Source organism: Scyliorhinus torazame, chromosome 7 (genome assembly GCF_047496885.1).
Source record: "Scyliorhinus torazame isolate Kashiwa2021f chromosome 7, sScyTor2.1, whole genome shotgun sequence".
Classification (NCBI taxonomy): Eukaryota; Metazoa; Chordata; class Chondrichthyes; order Carcharhiniformes; family Scyliorhinidae; genus Scyliorhinus; species Scyliorhinus torazame.
Genome location: NC_092713.1, coordinates 120316571 through 120335436, shown reverse-complemented (window position 1 = coordinate 120335436; position 18866 = coordinate 120316571). Strand labels below are relative to the sequence as shown.

General features: G+C 45.5%; 1 protein-coding gene across 1 annotated transcript in view; it reads left to right on the top strand.

Annotated features, from left to right (window-relative positions):
- The window catches only part of LOC140427357 (uncharacterized), a 164300-nt gene that overhangs the window by 53200 nt on the left and 92234 nt on the right, over positions 1–18866 (top strand). The window contains exons 6-10 of the mRNA XM_072512907.1: positions 3679–3773; positions 8302–8361; positions 13357–13490; positions 16694–16826; positions 18347–18495. Coding sequence (XP_072369008.1) covers positions 3679–3773; positions 8302–8361; positions 13357–13490; positions 16694–16826; positions 18347–18495 — 571 coding nt within the window. The remainder of the gene's footprint in view (positions 1–3678; positions 3774–8301; positions 8362–13356; positions 13491–16693; positions 16827–18346; positions 18496–18866) is intronic.

The window sequence follows — 18866 nt, the reverse complement described above, 5'->3', positions numbered from 1 at the left end:
CCGCTTTGTGGAGGTCTGCTGTGTCTGCCACAATCTGGCATAGAAGTGGGACGATGTGCTGGAGGTGGAGGTGAAGGAGGAGGAATATGTGGCCACCTCCGAGGATGAGGAGGCACCGGACCAGAAGGGGCTGGAGGATGAGCCCATGGAGGACCCACAGAGGACAGGCGACAGTGGCGGGAGTCCTTCATGCCCGGAGGGCCAGGGAGGCACTCATCCTCACCCGCTTCACATAGGATGTGGCCTCGTCTGTCATTTCCACCCTCCTCACCACCCCATCCTCCATTCCTCAGCCTTCCCCCTCCCCCTACCCTTCCTTCACCCTGTCGTAACCTCACAGGATCTGTGTAACTTCACTCCAGGGTGAAGAGACTGCGTTGACACTATCAGCGGGTCACTGTCGAGGGTAGGGGCTGATGATAACCCGCTGAGAGCTGAGCGCTCGTGCACCTCAATCTATGCCATAACCTGACCCCTGCCTGTCTGCTGAATGCTTGTTCACACCCATCACCTGCACGTGGTGTGCCAGGATGGTGGCTGGGTGGAGGAGGCTGGTCTCTTGTGGTGGGGAGTGGGGGGAGAGGCATTCATGACCTCCATATCTGGGGAGCTGGGGCATGGGATCGGTGCGAAGCCTGCATGCCGAAGAAAGTGCCAGAGGCGTCATATTGATAGAGGTCAACTTTTTCAAATTCTATACACGTGTCCCCAACTACCCCAAACCCCTGATGGTGCCGCCCCACTCTCCCAAACCTGATCCCTAACGCACCCTCACCCCCTAACCCCCTCGTGCCCTCTCAGTGATCCTTAACTTGCTTAGCCTTCCATGCTCTACCGCTGTGCTAGGTGTGTCTCCAGGATGCACATCAGTTTAATGTAGAGGCGGGCGTCCTCTGGTGGCTCTGGGTCCAGAGGGTCCCAGGCCACTTGCCTCACCATGCCGCCCTGTTCCGGGTGCTGACTCCGAGATGTGCAATTGTCAGCGGTGTGGGTCTTGGGGGGAGCTGGTTGACGCTGTCGCCACTCCATAGAGTGGCTTCAGGTTGGCACCCAGTGCCCCCTCCACCCAGTCAGTGCCCATTGGGCCCTGGGACACCTTTGGACGGAGGGGCAGCTTGATCAAGCCCTGGTTGCCCCCTGCGTTGTCTGGCTCTGCCAGCCCTGGTGGTTCCCGAATGTCTGCAGCACAATGTCGATGTCTCGGTGATGCTCAGCAGGGACATGCTCTAAGTTTTAATTTACATTTTCCAGTATCTTGCCATCTCAAGGGTGAAAGAATAAATATAAATATTTTTTTAAATTTGAAAGTTACAATACGTATCTTAATTTAATACGGCTATCTCAGATATTCTTATATGAAATACTAACACTGGGACTATGGGAATCTGTACCTGTGTTCATGAGATCAAAATTCCTTTTGTTTAAAAATAAGGGGCTGGGTTTTCCCAAAACGTTGGGACTATGTTCCCATACCGGCGTAAAAAAGCTGGAGTTTTACTCTGGAGATTCCTGCAAAAAAGATCAGCTAATTCAAAGCCCTGCACGGGGCTAGCAGGGACCCAGAGTAATTCACGCAGCTTCAGCTGTGGATACGGGTCCCCGCACCTCCGGTTTTGAGTCTGCACATGCGCACGATGGCTGCCTCCAGCGACCGTGCCGAACGCCATGGCAGACTCGGACCACGGAGACAGATTGAAAACGTATACCCACCCGACCGGCCGAGCCCGAGGATCTGACTGCGCGGATATTAACCCCGGCCGCCTATAAGGGCCCCCCCGGTGTCCGCCCCCCCCCCCCCAACCAGGGCGACCGCGGACTGATTCCCGACCGGCAATAGGTGGTTAGTTCCACGCAGCTGGGAACTCGGCCGGCCAGGAGCGGAGGATCGCTGGGCGGGCCTCTGTCAATGGACCCCCAGCCGTGCGGCGTACTCCTCGATCACGCTGATTCTTGGGTCCTGGAGAATTGCCGGACTGGCGCGGGCCTAGTTTCGGCGTGAAATTGGATTCTCCGCCCCGCGCCAAAATCGTATTTGGCGCGGGGCTGTGGAGAATCCAGCCCAAGTTATTCTATTTAACAAAATTATATCCCAAGTCTTAAGCATCACAGTAATTATAAATGATTAGCTTTTTGACTGTTATTTTTCTATTATTCTATAAGGTAGGCTCAAAATAATTCTCAACACATTAAAATGCATGGCTACAGTTTTTTAAGAATGCTTCTTCTGCCCATCTCATTGTTGTAAGTTACTTTTTTCTCTTACTTTCTAAGGTTCCCTTTACTTCAGTCAACTGTTACCTCTAGTACTACAATCTAAAATTACTTGTAAGAAGGAGCACAAAAGCAGCATGGTTTACCTCTGTAGAGTTTTAAATTTTTATTTAGCATTTTCCTATGGATTCTCTGTTCTGAGACTAAGTGTTGATACCAGGGCAGGTGGACTTCCACGACAGCAAAATTGCCGCCACACCTGGACCGATTCAACGACTGTTGAGGGGCTAGCACCAGCACCATGTGGAACAAGATCGATTCCAATGGAAAATGGTGTCGGATTCACTGGTGTTGGGATTGACACTCGAGAGGCTGACAATCTGCAGCTGCAAATCCACACTTCACTCCCCATACACACTCATCCAACAAGACTTTGCTGGAGTGCACGCATCCCACTGATGGATCTCTGGGGCAACAGGGCACCTACCGTTCGCTGGGGGGAGACCCATATGACCTCTGGCCCTAAGTTCACAGTGGCCAGTCAGCAGCCATGGCTGCCTCGCAGGCCGCGGCAATGTTGTTCCATGCCCGTCCACCCCGACCCCATAGCCCACCTCCTTGCCACCCCCCCGCTACTCCCTTTGGCCCTGCAGAAGCCCCCCTGGCCTGCGGCATGAGTGTCAGCAAACTGTGGCGATATTGGATACTTTCCGTACCCCCCTCCCCCCCCCCCCCCCCCCCCCGCCCCGTCAGCAGCCAAGGCACCTGTTTCATGATTTTTAAAAGCACAAGTGAATCTCGTCATCGCAAATTCCCCCCAGTGGAGGTGGAGAATTGTGGAGGCCCAGGAGAATACCGGGTCGGGCCCTCTAATGATATGCCAAAGGGGTTTATTGTATGTGCGTTCTGGAACGCCTTGACACCGCTGTCGAGGTGACGAATAATTGTGATTTGGCGTGAAACCGGTGCCTGCCACAATTTCGGAGTCGGAACCGATTCTCCACCCAGTCGTTTTTCCTGATTCCGGCGCGGCCGAAGGTGAATCCCGCCCATAATGTAAAAAAAACACACAAGTACACCAGTCATGAAATTTAATGTATTCTTTTGGTCACAGATGTAATTTGTTTTTACATTTTCACCCTTCACAGCCCAAGATATTGCAAATACAAGTCAAAATAGTACATAGACCATGAGGTTAGAGAACAAAATTGGGCAATATAAGAGTTTTATGTAACACGCCACATCTAATTGGCATATTGCCACTGGTGTCAACATAACTTTCCTTATAGTGAGTGAATTGATCATACATAAAAATAAGAAAACTTTTATTTTTTCAGCACATCTATTAGTAAGACTTGAATTATATTAAGTGTTAAATGTGACATTAACAGAAATCAGTAGATTCTGTTTTTTAAAGGATCAGCATATAACAACTGTCATTGGTTATTTCTGCTGGAACCAAACCAGATTCGTGCCAACCGGTTGCTGAGGTTTACAAGGCAACAGAAGGAGAACGAATGGCTCAGGAGCTAAATAAGCACATTGAATATTTTAAACATCAGGTAATTTGCCACCAAAGCAGTAGTTACATGTACAGAATTAAAAGAAGGCACTAACCATAATAGCTCAAGAGCACAATACTTTGCAAATTCTGTCTAACCTAAATGTAAGTACATCAAGGGCTAATTTAAGAAAGTTGATAACATACTCCACATAGTAGTGAATAGGTCATTTAAGAAGATGTGGAAAGGCTGTACTGTACTTATATTTGATAGCGACAAATTAGTAAAGCTGCTTATGACAGAGGCTGCTGAGGAATTGTAGTTTTCCAAACAACAATATTCTTTTTAACAGCAAACTAATGACATATAATACAATTCTATTTGCAACATTGCAAAATTCTTTGCATTAATTCACATGAAGCAACTTATCACAGCTAATAAACTATTACAAGGCTGGATCTTCTCAAGAGGTAAGAAGTTTTGCCATTTGTAATAAAAGTGGGAAGGATCTTGGGTGACATTTTATTAGTAATGGTCATTTAAGGGGCTTTTCCATGGGCCATGGAGTAGCCCAAAAAGGAAGGCCACTCTGAGAACAAACGGGTCGGCCACCAGGGTTTTCCTGGCAGTCTCCTCATGTGGCAGTGGCACTTCTTAAAGCTGGTAAAAAAAAACCATGGGAACAGAAAGTGGCCTTTAATTGGGCACCGAATGTCATCCCATGGACTGCTGCACTGCTGAGGTTCCCGCCATTGGGACTAAGCCGTGGCAGCAGGAAAATGTCCCTCTGTTCCCTCTGTCATAATTTCATGAAGCCCCCTGTCTTCCAATCTGTTTCCAGTAGGCTGGTAAAATTCAGCTCACATTTTCCTCCTGGAAAATTTATTAAATGCCCCAATGCTGTTCATACAGTACTAAAAACCATAATAACCAAGAATGTGTTTCATTAGCTGCCCAGTAGATGGAGCAAAGTGGAAGTTGTTGAATAGATTTCCAAGGAAAGTTTTACATATAATGGCTGAACAATTACACCTTTTTAGCGCCACAACTAATGATGGGGTTGGTGTTGGAGCAAAGTATGTTTGAAAACATCAATAACTTAAAAACTGCAATTCCTGAGCAGCTTGTGATATTTTTAAAAAACAAAAATTGTTGCTTGTAAAACTAATTCAAAAATTGGCTGATTGAATTTAAACTGAATGTGATGATTTGTTTTCTGTTATTTGTTGAACACAATTATAATCAAGCATCACGAAGGAAGACCAGTAATGCAAAATACACAATGAGTTCCCAGCAAATTGCAGGGTGATATTTTGTGTGAAATGTAGGGTGACGCACAAGACTTTAATTTCAATGGGAATCATGTTACAAGATTAGCTTCTTTGATGTATCTTTCTACAAGGAATTTCTTGCAGACTAGAAAATCCAAAATAATTTACAATTGTGATTTTGCAGTTTCCATAACATTTTCACATTTACATAGATTCAACAATCAAATATTATTGGTGAGTTTGGGCTTTTCTTTATTTGTTGCTCTAGTTACTAATGTTTTATTCATTCGTGGCTTCCATAGTCACCGATATCTTCCTGTTATTGTGATATTCAATAGAATAGCCTTTGAAACATATACGTGGTCATAGATTATTCTTTTCTTAACAGACATTCAACACCAAAGTTTGGTGAGAATAATATCTATGTTGTACTTTGAGCATCTTTGTTCAAACTAAGTTCAGTATAGGTAGATTGAAGTATTACTTTGCATGAGCATGTGAACTGATACATACTGATAAAGACAATAGAGATATAAACACCAACACATTAGCAGCACAAACTTCTTTAAATGAGGTATTAGCATATTTCAAGATGAAAAATATGTTGATGATAATTTAATTATAAAGATGGAGAGTAAGGGTTTCTCTCCGATTATTAAATAAGAAGTGTTTTAAAAAGTGAGCATTGGTCCTATAGAAAGTGAGTCAGCAGAGATAATAATGGAAAATAAGAAGATGGCAGATGAATTGACCAGGTACTTTGCATTGGTCTTCATGATAGAAGATATCAAGTAACACCCCACAAATAGCTTTAAATCAGGATATGGAAGGGAGGGAGGAAATCAGAAAAATTACAATCACTAAGGAAGTGATATTGAACAAATTGTTAGAGCAACGGATTGACAAATCCCTGGGTCCTAATGGATTTCATCCAAAGGTCTTCAAAGATGTGGCTAGTTGATTCTTTGGTTTTAATTTTCCAAAACTCTGGATTTAGGGAAAGTTCCATTAGATTATAAAATAGTGAATGTAACTCCTTTAGTCAAAAAGGGAGAGAGACAGAAAGGCAGGAAATTATCGGCCATTTAGCTTAACATCTGTCATGGGGAAAATGTTAGAAGCATTATTAAAGATGTTATAGTAGGGCACTTAAAAATATTTAAGGCAAATACAGGGACTTTGAAAACCGACATTTGGGGTAAAGAAAGTGGGTCACAAATGGGAATTTCTTACTGCATAAGAAATGATCTGTAATTAGCATCAAAGCATAAAATAAGGCAGAAAATGGTGATGGAGAAAGCCAGCAATTCAGTAAACTATATTTTTCTTTAATATTTTAAAACGGAAAGAACCATACAGACAAAATAGACAGTTCACTGTTCAAGACACCAATATACCAAGGCACCAAATTACTGTGAAAAGCCCCTAGTCGCCACATTCCGGTGCCTGTTCGGGAAGGCTGTTCCCGTAACAGCCTCCCCGAACAGGCACCGGAATGTGGCGACTAGGGGCTTTTCACAATAACTTCATTTGAAGCCTACTTGTGACAATAAGCGATTTTCATTTCATTTCATTTCACACCATAAAGAAATAGAATTCTGCCCTATTTGTAAATAAATGACTAATAAATGGACAATATTCTAAGCTTTTGTTAAATAATTATTGAAAGACTGGATTCAGAATTTTTGTTTTCTGCATTTCGTGGTTCAATTTAGGGTTCTTGGTAATACAGTAGGATATGTTTTCCCCTTCAATTAATATTTTTGTTGTTTCTCTCAAATTGACATCCTGAAACTTCCCTGCAATCATATGGTGAAAATTACCTCACAAAATGGACAGAATCTTCTGCTCTCTCTGGTGATGAGCATGGAAGTGGGAAGGGCATTTAATTAGGCAGGACAGTGGTGTACTACACCCTGTCCGCTTCCCATTTCTGCCAGAATTAAGTTCTGGATGGGAAGGACCATAGTCTACGTTCCCTCCTGCAACCAATTAAGGCCCTTAAATGGCCAACTAATGAGCACTTAATACAGCTGCAGGTGGACCTGGTGCGCACGGCAGCTAAAATTACGAGGCCAGTTTGTTAATGCCGGGGCGGTCTCTGGATCAAAGGCACTTAGTGTCGAATCGAGGGGCTGGAATTTGGGAAGAGCGGAGCCTGCTGAGTACCAACCCCTTGTCCTTGCTGCCTGCACCCCTTTTCATCATAGAATTTACAGTGCAGAAGGAGGCCATTCGGCCCATCGAGTCTGCACCGGCTCTTGGAAAGAGCACCCTACCCAAGGTCAACACCTCCACCCTATCCCCATAACCCAGTAACCCCACCAAACACTAAGGGCAATTTTGGACACTAAGGGCAATTTTATCATGGCCAATCCACCTAACCTGCACATCTTTGGACTGTGGGAGGAAACCGGAGCACCCGGAGGAAACCCACGCACACACGGGGAGGATGTGCAGACTCCGCACAGACAGTAACCCAAGCCGGAATCGAACCCTGGACCCTGGAGCTGTGAAGCAATTGTGCTATCCACAATGCTACCGTGCTGCCCTCAAATTATAAATTTAGAGTACCCAATTAATTTTTTCTAATTAAGGGGCAATTTAGCGTGTTCAATCCACCTACCCTGCACATCTTTTCCCGCAACCCCAACTTGTGAATCTTCCCCTCACATTACTTTCCTGTGGCCTGGAACGCTCCGTGATCTTGGGTCTGTGGTGTTTGTTCTTCTGGCATCAGCCACGGCCTTGCAATGGTGCTGCTGAGCACAAGAGCTGCTGACCTCTCATTGACCAGCAACTATCATTAGGTGAGACTCTTCCCCACCCCAGGTCTTGATTCCAAGGGTGGTCCTGCCTTTTGCCTCACCACTGTCCGATTAGGTTGTGATCCAGCAAGCCTTCCCAAAAAGAGGCAGCACAGGTTACTTGCTGACCCTTCAGCTGGCGGGCAAGACCCTCAATGCCTCAACAAGATTCCACCCATTGTGGTTAAAGAGGAGATGTTTTTAACGAAATCAACTGATAGAAACTGAATTCGTGGGAAGATAAAATTACAGAGGAACCTCCAAAAATTGTATTCCACATTTTGGAATGGAGTTTCAATATGTCCCAAAATTGTTTTACTGCAAGCTATCATAGTAAAGTGAGTGAACTTTATCATTGCAAAAACTATCAATAAATTAGTAATGTGGAAATGCCAATTATTAGTTCAGAGGAAGAATATCTTACCACATGCATTTCAAAGCATATACAAATTGTAATTTTCAGTTTGTTGGGTTTATTGATTTATTGTGACAAAAATGTTACTTTTGTAGGTTGAAGACTTTCTGAAGGGCCTTAATTCTAGATCAATTTCTGTAGAAGATGCACAATGGGTAATGTATTTGATAGTGAAATTTCAATGTGCCTACATTTGAATAATTAAAAAGTATTTTAAACAGTTGCTTGCTCATACAGAACTTGAGTATTTCTGAAAAGAGAGACACATTGTTGAAACATTTTATCTTCCACTCATCAGAACAAATGGAAGAATGACAGATTTGAACCAATCACAACAATTTATACTATAGGAGAAAAGAGTGCTGATTGGCTGGCAAGTTGATTGGCCAAGGCATTGCCATGGACAAAGCAATTGGGATCTATAGGCTCCCGAGTTCCTAGGTAATTCAATAAAGGTGCAAGACTTGAACATATTCCTTTTGTTTGCAGAGTATGGGTCCCTGTGTATGAATGTATGTCACTTCCAGCAAGTGTAAATGAACCATGTTACGAGCTTGACTGATTACTTAAATTGTTTTTTAGTGTAGGTATTAGTTCTGAATTTTTCAGCAAGTGCTGCCCAACCATGGAATGATTTTGTTTTTGTTTTTAATTTTTCAAATGTGAGCTGGTTGATGCTCCACATGTTGTAGGGTTGACCTTATCAGTAATCTTGTAAATATTCCCTTTGCAAGCTTGATGCATAAATAGAATGCATCAAAGCTATCCTGTAGGATAGTGGCTACCCTGATGAGATCGTTGTTCACTGTGTACCGGGCAAACTCGCAAATGGGCCTAGGCCACCACTTTCAGATCTGAAAAGTGCTTGGTTTACCTTAAATTATGTGGAAAGGTAGGTTAAAAAAGTTGCAACAGGCTACCATGCAGTGGCTATGCGGATAGTATTTCCCACAAACTGTATGCTGCCTTCTGTCCACAAACACATCTGCCCACCACACAACTGAGCAACATCATGAATAAATTACAATGCTGGTGTGATGTCGGGTACATAGGCCATACAGCTCAAAGATTTTCTGATTAATTTAAAAGAGCATGTTCCTTCAGTTGTTCGTTACAAGCAAAATACAGACCATACAAAATGTTTACTGTTAGATATGATTCCATGATTGGGCAGGAATTGCTGAACAATCATGAGTGCTCTAATAGCTACACTAACAACTGATTTAAGATATTCAGTTAAGCTTGCAATAGGTCAGAAGGTGAGAGCATTGAGGGAGAACTAGGGAATAGGGACAGTATGGCTCTGAAGCAGAGCAGACAGGGTGAAGTTGCTGAACACAGCGGATCTGGTGGCCTGAAGTGCATATGTTTTAATGCAAGTATTACGGGTAAGGCAGATGAACTTAGAGCTTGGATTAGTGCTTGGAACTATGATGTTGTTGCCATTACAGAGACCTGGTTGAAGGAAGGGCAGGATTGGCAGCTAAACATTCCAGGATTTAGATGTTCCAGGCGGGATAGAGGGGGATGTAAAAGGGGTGGCGGAGTTGCGCTACTGGTTAGGGAGAATATCACAGCTGTACTACGGGAGGACACCTCTGAGGGCAGTGAGGCTATATGGGTAGAGATGAGGAATAAGAAGGGTGCAGTCACAATGTTGGGGATTTACTACAGGCCTCCCAACAGCCAGCGGGAGATAGAGAAGCAGATAGGTAGACAGATTTAGGAAAAGAGTAAAAACAACAGGGTTGTGGTGATGGGAGACTTCAACTTCCCCAATATTGACTGGGACTCACTTAGTGCCAGGGGCTTAGACGGGGCAGAGTTTGTAAGGAGCATCCAGGAGGGCTTCTTAAAACAATATGTAGACAGTCCAACTAGGGAAGGGGCTGTACTGGACCTGGTATTGGGGAATGAGCCCGGCCAGGTGGTAGAAGTTTCAGTAGGGGAACATTTTGGGAACAGTGAGCACAATTCAGTAAGTTTTAAAGTGCTGGTGGACAAGGATAAGAGTGGTCCTCGGGTGAACGTGCTAAATTGGGGGAAGGCTAATTATAACAATATTAGGCGGGAACTGAAGAACCTAGATTGGGGGTGGATGTTTGAGGGTAAATCAACATCTGACATGTGACAGGCTTTCAAGTGTCAGTTGAAAGGAATTCAGGACCGGCATGTTCCTGTGAGGAAGAAGGACAAATACGGCAATTTTCGGGAACCTTGGATAACGAGAGGTATTGTAGGCCTCGTCAAAAAGAAAAAGGAGGCATTTGTCAGGGCTAAAAGGCTGGGAACAGACAAAGCCTGTGTGGAATATAAGGAAAGTAGGAAGGAATTTAAGCAAGGAGTCAGGAGGGCTAGAAGGGGCCGCGAAAAGTCATTCGCAAATAGGGTTAAGGAAAATCCCAAGGCTTTTTACACGTACATAAAAAGCAAGAGGGTCGCCAGGGAAAGGGTTGGCCCACTGAAGGATAGGCAAGGGAATCTATGTGTGGAGCCAGAGGAAATGGGCGAGGTACGAAATGAATACTTTGCATCAGTATTCACCGAAGAGAAGGAATTGGTAGATGTTGAGTCTGGAGAAGGGAGCGTAGATAGCCTGGGTCACATTGAGATCCAAAAAGACGAGGTGTTGGGTGTCTTGAAAAATATTAAGGTAGATAAGTCCAAAGGGCCTGATGGAATCTACCCCAGAATACTGAAGGAGGCTAGAGAGGAAATTGCTGAGCCCTTGACAGAAATCTTTGGATCCTCACTGTCTTCAGGTGATGTCCCGGAGGACTGGAGAATAGCCAATGTTGTTCCTCTGTTTAAGAAGGGTAGCAAGGATAATCCAGGGAACTACAGGTCGGTGAGCCTTATGTCAGTGGTAGGGAAATTACTGGAGAGAATTCTTCGAGACAGGATCTACTCCCATTTGGAAGAAAATGGACGTATTAGTGAGAGGCAGCATGGTTTTGTGAAGGGGAGGTCGTGTCTCACTAACTTTATCGAGTTTTACGAGGAGGTCACAAAGATGATTGATGCAGGTAGGGCAATGGATGTTGTCTATATGGACTTCAGTAAGGCCTTTGACAAGGTCCCTCATGGTAGACTAGTACAAAAGGTGAAGTCACATGGGATCAGGGGTGAGCTGGCAAGGTGGATACAGAACTGGCTAGATCATAGAAGGCAGAGAGTAGCAATGGAAGGATGCTTTTCTAATTGGAGGGCTGTGACTAGTGGTGTTCCGCAGGGATCAGTGCTGGGACCTTTGCTGTTTGTAGTATGTATAAATGATTTGGAGGAAAATGTAACTGGTCTGATTAGTAAGTTTGCAGACGACACCAAGGTTGGTGGAATTGCGGATAGCGATGAAGACTGTCAGAGGATACAGCAGGATTTAGATTGTGTGGAGACTTGGGCGGAGAGATGGCAGGTGAAGTTTAATCCGGACAAATGTGAGGTAATGCATTTTGGAAGGTCTAATGCAGGTAGGGAATATACAGTGAATGGTAGAACCCTCAAGAGTATTGAAAGTCAGAGAGAGCTAGGTGTACAGGTCCACAGGTCACTGTAAGGGGCAACACAGGTGGAGAATGTAGTCAAGATGGCATACGGCATGCTTGCTTTCATTGGCCAGGGCATTGAGTATAAGAATTGGCAAGTCATGTTGCAGCTGTATAGAACCTTAGTTAGGCCACACTTGGAGTATAGTGTTTAATTCTGGTCGCCACACTACCAGAAGGCTGCGGAGGCTTTAGGGAGGTGCAGAAGAGATTTACCAGAATGTTGCCTGGTATGGAGGGCATTAGCTATGAGGAGCGGTTGAATAAACTTGTTTTTTTCTCACTGGAACGACGGAGGTTGAGGGGCGACCTGATAGAGGTCCATAAAATTATGAGGGGCATAGACAGAGTGGATAGTCAGAGGCTTTTCCCCGGGGTAGAGTGGTCAATTACTAGGGGGCATAGGTTTAAGGTGCGAGAGGCAAGGTTTAGAGTAGATGTACGAGGTAAGTTTTTTACACAGAGGGTAGTGGGTGCCTGGAACCCGCTACTGGAGGAGGTGGTGGAAGGTGGGACGATAGTGACATTTAAGGGGCATCTTGACAAATACATGAATAGGATGGGAATAGAGGGTTACGGACCCAGGAAGTGTAGAAGATTGTAGTTTAGTCGGGGAGCATGGTCGGCACGGGCTTGGAGGCCGAAGGGCCTGTTCCTGTGCTGTACTTTTCTTTGTTCTTTGTTCTTTGTTTCATGGCTCATTTACACTTGCTAGAAGCGACATACATTCAGATGCAGCGACCTATTCTCTACAAACAAAAGAAGAATGTGGTCAAGCCTTGATATATTGTTATTGAATTACCTGGGAGCTTGGGAAGCCTATTGTTCACTTTGCTTTCTCCATAGCAACCCATCAGCCAATCAAATTCGAGATGCCGATCAATCAGCATCCTTTTCTTCTGTCGTATAACTTGTGATTGTTTGAAATTTGGCACTCCTATGTTTGTCCCGATGCATGTAAGATGAAAGGTTTTGGCAATATGTCTCTACACAGCAATAATAAGTATTTTGATAACCACAAAAATTGCTTAATAAAATAAAATATTTTAAAAAATTACTTCATGTTTCTGTTCTATGCAAACTGTGAGAACTGATGGGTGAGATTTTAACTCATTCAACCACTTACACAGAGTTAAAATAAGGCCCAATATCTTCATAAAATATATTTTATAATATTATAGGAATCATAAATGTATATTACATTAACTTCTTACTGTAACTATTACAATTAAGCTATAAATATATTTTTGTTAATTCAAATTTAATGGTAAAGCTTTTTGTTTAAAATACATTTGTTCTTAGCAATGCATACCAAAGCCCATGGACAAAACAGTACTAAAATGTCTGCTGATATACATACATTATTATTTTAACCTGATGACATAATAAAGGAAGATAAAGAGCCACAATACCTGAGTTAGGGTCCACAATATTCCCAACAGTTATACACTGTAATTATTGGTGGATGTGAGGATGGGAAAAATAGTAGAACATTTTTTCAACCTTAGTGTTGTATGACCTAAACATGTTACATAACTGGCAAATGGAAATGAGAGTTGTATTCTGTATTGCCATTGCAATTTTTTATTTTTTATTTTCACTCAGGAATTTAAGAAGCTGAGAGATGGCCAAGATAAACTAGAAAGGAGCTATATTGCAAATAAAGATGAGCACCGCAGTCTGCAGCAACGCCGCTACCTGGACAAAAATATCACTGCTGGGGAGTTTGACCCAGACAGGTTAGAGTTATAATAATAATCTATTATTGTCACAAGTAGGCATACATTAACACTGCAATGAAGTTACTGTGAAAATTCCCTAGTCGCCACACTCCGACGCCTGTTCAGGTACACTGAGGGAGAATTCAGAATGTCCAAAATATCTAACAGCATGTCTTTCGGGACTTGTGGGAAGAAAGCAGAGCATCCGGAGGAAACGCACGCAGACACGGGGAGAACGTGCAGACTCCGCACAGACAGTGACCCAAGCCAGGAATCGAACTTGGAACCCTGGCGCAGTGAAGCAACGGTGCTAACCACTGTGCTAACATGCCACCCAAATGAAATATGATTTGACATTTGTAACAAGAGTAACATTTACGCCTCTTTTAATGGGTTAAATGATTTTGACAGCACTTAGATATTCTTGTAAATATTGTGCTCATGTTTGTTTCGTTGGGAAGAAATGCCAATTCCAAGTTTATTTAAATAATCAACTTTGAATGGGTAGATATGATAAAATTTTACATTAATTATTCATTTATGGTAGTGGTCCATCCCTAATTGACTTTAAGAAGTTGTGGTGAGCCCCCTCTTGAACCGCTGAAGTCTGTGTGGTGAAAGTAGGGAGTTCAAAGATTAAAACCCAGTGATGATGAAGAAACAGCAATACAATGAGTCAGGATGGTTTGTGACTGAAGAACATAAAAATAGGAGGAAGAGTAGGCTCTACTGTCCCTCAAGCCTGCTCTGTCACTCAACAGGATCATTGCTAATCTTATAAATAAATTCCACTTTTTTGTCCTATCACCATAACTCTTTATTCCCTTACTGACCAAAAATCTATCGATCTTTTTGAATGTACTAACTGACTGAGCTCATGTAGCCGTCTGGGTAATGAATTCCAAAGATTCACAACCAGCACAGTGAAGATATTTCATGCCACCTCGGTCTAGCCAACCCTTTACCCTGTGACTATGACCATTAATTCTAGAATCTCCAGCCAGAGGTTTTAAGCAACTTTGACAAGAATTTGATTTGTTTCAATGCGATCAACTCTTATTCAACTATACTCTCTCAGGATATAGACCCATTCTACTCAAGATCTTCTCGTAGGACAGTCCTTTTATATCAGGGATCCATTTAGCATGCCTTTATTCTACACCCTCTAAGGCAAACATGTCCTTCATTAGATGGTTTTGTTGTGGGGGCGATGTGCTGTGATTCCCACGCTCCAATCTGGGTCCCCGTTGACGGCCGTCTTCTGAGGTGATCGGGCCTGGATGGGCCCGGCTGATGCTCAGGTGTCCCAGGTGGCGTGGTACCACCTTGTTCTGCCCCCTGCCCACCAGATGCATTAGGGACAGGCGGGATGAATCCAAGGTGTTGCGGTGTTCCAGCACCTCCCCTGCGGGAGTCACAGGCACAGACCCCATCACCACCTCCTCCCTTGGGGATACGTGGTGGCTCCCGGGCTACTCTGTGGGATGGGGGTACAAGTGGAACTATCCCCTAAGGCTCCCCCCATCACCTGGCGCTGCCAGTCCTGGAGGCCCACTCTGATCTCGACCAGGGTCTGCATGCCTGCGGCCATGGAGCACAGGGAGTGGACCATTAGCACTGGGTCACAGGAATATGGCTCCCGTCCGTGCTACTCTCGTCATCGCTGGTCGGCACACAGGGGAGCTCCTGCTGTGTCATTGGCTGAGGGCAGCGAACGGCACTTGGACCAGCCCCATCATCAGCAGGTCCTGCAAGAGACAGGACACATGATTAGACCGTGGGAGGGGGGGAATTGGCACACGTGGCATGAGGAACCACAACTCAGCGGGGTCTCACTTCGTCGCCCGCTTCGTCGCCAGCAGCCTTGTGAATGTCGGCATGTGGTGCAGGGTGGGGGTCCGGATGCACTCTGGGTAGGGGTGGGTGGAGGGGGGTGGTTCCGGATCTGTGGGACGGGGGTAAGTGCTAGGGGCACAGTGCTGCCTGGCCGCTCTCAGGTCATGTAGTTTCTTCCTGCACTGCAGGCCGGTCCGGACAGTGTTGCTGACAGCACCTGGTACCAGGCACGGCGAACAATGGCAGCTGGCAACCTTCCCGGGCCGGGTACAGGGTGGCCTGCCTCTCCACCACCGAGTCCAGGAGGATCTTGAGCTCGGCTTCTGTGACTCTTGGTGCTGCTTCCGCCGCTGCATCTTGTTGCCTGGGATGGTGTGTGTTGGGAGTGAAGTGTGTATATGCGGCTGCAGTTTATCAGCCTCCTGAGTGTCAATTGTGAAACCGGTGAATCCCGCACCATTTCTCATTGGAATCAATTGTGTTCCACGTGATGCCGGTGCTAACCCCTCAACAGTCGCTAAATTGGTCCAGTTATGGCACCAGTTTTGCTGTTGTGGAAGTCTGCGAATCTTGCTCCGGGGCAACACTAGGGGCGGGATTCTCCTACCCCCCGCCGGGTAGGAGAATCGCTGGGGATCGGCGTGAATCCCGCCCCCGACGTCCTCCTAATTCTCCTGCCCCCCAAAAATTGCCCCGGCGTGAGTCGCGCCACTCGCCTCAGAGAATGACGGGGTCCGGCACAACTCAATGGGCCCCGGGGCTGACCGAATTCTCCGGCCCGCGATGGGCTGAAGTCCCGCCCATTCTTTGCCAGTCCCGCCGGTGTAAATTAGTGTAGGTCCCTTACCGGCGGTACCTGGCGGCGCGGGCGGGCTCCGGGGTGCTTGGGGGGTCGCGGGGGGATCTGGCCCCGGGAGGTGCCCCCACGGTGGCCTGGCCCGCAGTCGGGGCCCACCGTTCCGCAGGCGGGCCTGTGCTGTGGAGGCACTCTATTGTTCCGCACCGGAGGCTGTGGTTTTCTTCCATTCCCGGTGCGGAAGCGAGCCCCTCTGCGCATGCGCGGGGATTTCGCCAGCACGCGCTGGCGTTCCCGCGCATGCGCTGACTCACGCCGGTCGGCGGAGGCCCTTTGGTGCCGGTTGACGTGGCGCCAAGCCCTTTCCCGCTGGCCGGCAGGGCGCCAACCGCTCCGGGGCAGGCCTAGCCCCTGAAGGGGCGGCCCGACGCCAGAGAGCTTCACACCATTCTGTCTCGCCGGGACCCCCCGCCCCGCCGGGTAGGGGAGAATCCCGCCCTTAGTCTCTGGAACGGAGAATTCCGCCGCATATTTTTCAATTGATGAGCAGAAAATTAAATTTTAAAATAATTTCCTTTTTTCTCTGCAGGGAAATTGAAGGACAAATATTTAGAATAGGAATGCAACTGGAAAATATAAAAGAGAAAATTGATGATGACATTTGCAATCGGTCAAGCCCAAATAATTATATAATCATGTCTTCTCCACTTTCTACCCACGAGGTGAATAGTGCATTATTAAACCTCTTGATGTATAAAACCCTGGTAAGGTGCGGTATTAGTATACTCAAATTCAAAAGCTAGGCTGGATTTTACCAGGTCTTTAGGCATGGGCTAGATGTTGTGGAGCTATAAAATGGCATGGTAGGGTGGAGTGCTCATCACATTCCCACTGCTGTGGCATTTTGCCAGCAATGGGGAATATGGATTATGGCCTTCCACCCAGATGCCAAATGTGTCACGAGAGCCCAATTAAGTGCTTCTTCGTGCTGCTGGCATTTTACTAGTGACAGGTGGGCCCTTTGATGCATTGGGAAATCACATGGTAAACCCTGGTGTTCGCCATGTGGGCTTGGTGTTGGATCCTCCTAATCGAGCATTCTGTGGCCCACAGAGTAGATCCCTATCGGCAGTGCCAACCCCTGCAATAACCTCCATCCTTGCCATCAACAACTGCTCCTCTCTCCCTCGCTGGGAGCTGCCTGACAGGTCCTGGAAACTTGCAACCCCATTAACCTTGTACCAAGGGTGGGGAACATTGCTGCTTTCTTTAGTTGGGTGCAGTTCCAGCAATGGCCACCAGTGATGTTGCTGGGACTGAAGCTGCAGACCCTTTGATTGGTCAGCAACTGTCAAAAGCTGGTTGTCATCCCTTAAAAGGACAGGTGTCCCAATGGCAGCTAATTAGAAGCACAATGGGCCTTAAATCCAGCTGGGGCCCCGCAAACAACTGAGGCACCATCATTGGAGCTTCCAGCAACCTGATGAAATCCAGCTCACTGTTCCAATTGTGATTTTCACAATGATCTATATAAGTTAGAGTAACTTGGTTAAACTTACAATAAAGCGTTTTTGTGTGATCCATCATGTTATTTATGTGAAGGAAACTGGTTTGGCACTTTAATGTGAGTTAATTAATGATTAAAAATGTCACCACAGTTCCAGAGGATGGCTGGTTCGTGATGCGCAGCAATACCAATGAAAAAAAAATGAAATGAAAATCGCTTATTGTCATAAGTAGGCTTCAAATGAAGTTACTGTGAAAAGCCCCTAGTCGCCACATTCCGGCACCTGTTCAGGGAGGCTGGTACGGGAATTGAACCGTGCTGCTGGCCTGCCTTGGTCTGCTTTAAAAGCCAGCTATTTAGCCCTGTGCTAAACCTGTCCCTGTGCTAAATCAGCCCCTAAACCAACAGTGTGGGTTTAATTCCCGTACTGGTTGAGGTTATTAATGAAGGCCCTGCCTTCTCACCCTTGCTCCTAGCCTGAGGTGTGTTGACCCTCAGATAAAATCACCACCAATCAACTCTCTAAAAGGGGAGAGTAGCCTATGGTCCCCTGGGACTGTGGTGACACTTTAAAGTTAATTATTAAAGAACTGATAGGTAAACTGGTCCGCAGAATGAGTCAGAAAGACATAGGTTTGTGCTAAATTTATACTTAATTCTTAAATCGGAAAACTGCACTTAAAATGCCATTTTTATGCAAATGATCAGCCTTGTTACTATTCTTTTGTATTAAAGAGCACCATGGATGCCATTATTCAGGAAGGACTGAGGATGGGTCTAGCCACACAGGATAGTTTTCAAATGGAGGTGGTGTCAGAAGAGTTGCCAGAGGAGGATATTAAAGCAACCCTGACAGAAGACAGATACAACCGCATTCCACAGAAGTAAGAATTAGTTGATTATTTTTGGACTTTCAAAATTTGATTCTTTAGATGACTAGTGCCATTTTGTTATAACCTGCCTACTGACGATTGGCTGGGGACTAATGACTATCCCACAATCCTATGGGAGTATGAACTTCCCCAATGAGGGGGGCGGAGAAACTCCTACTATAAATAAGCTGGCCAGTCCAGGAACCAGGAGGAAGGAGAAGGTAGCAAGGGAAGTTACTGTTATGTATAGATTGTTATAGTAAATAAACGTTATTATTTTGTATCCTTAAAACTCGTGCTGGATTCTTCGGGGCCCTTACAAAACTGGCGACGAAGGTAAAAGTGAATAGCTGTCTACACTGCTGAAGCCACCTCCCTGGATT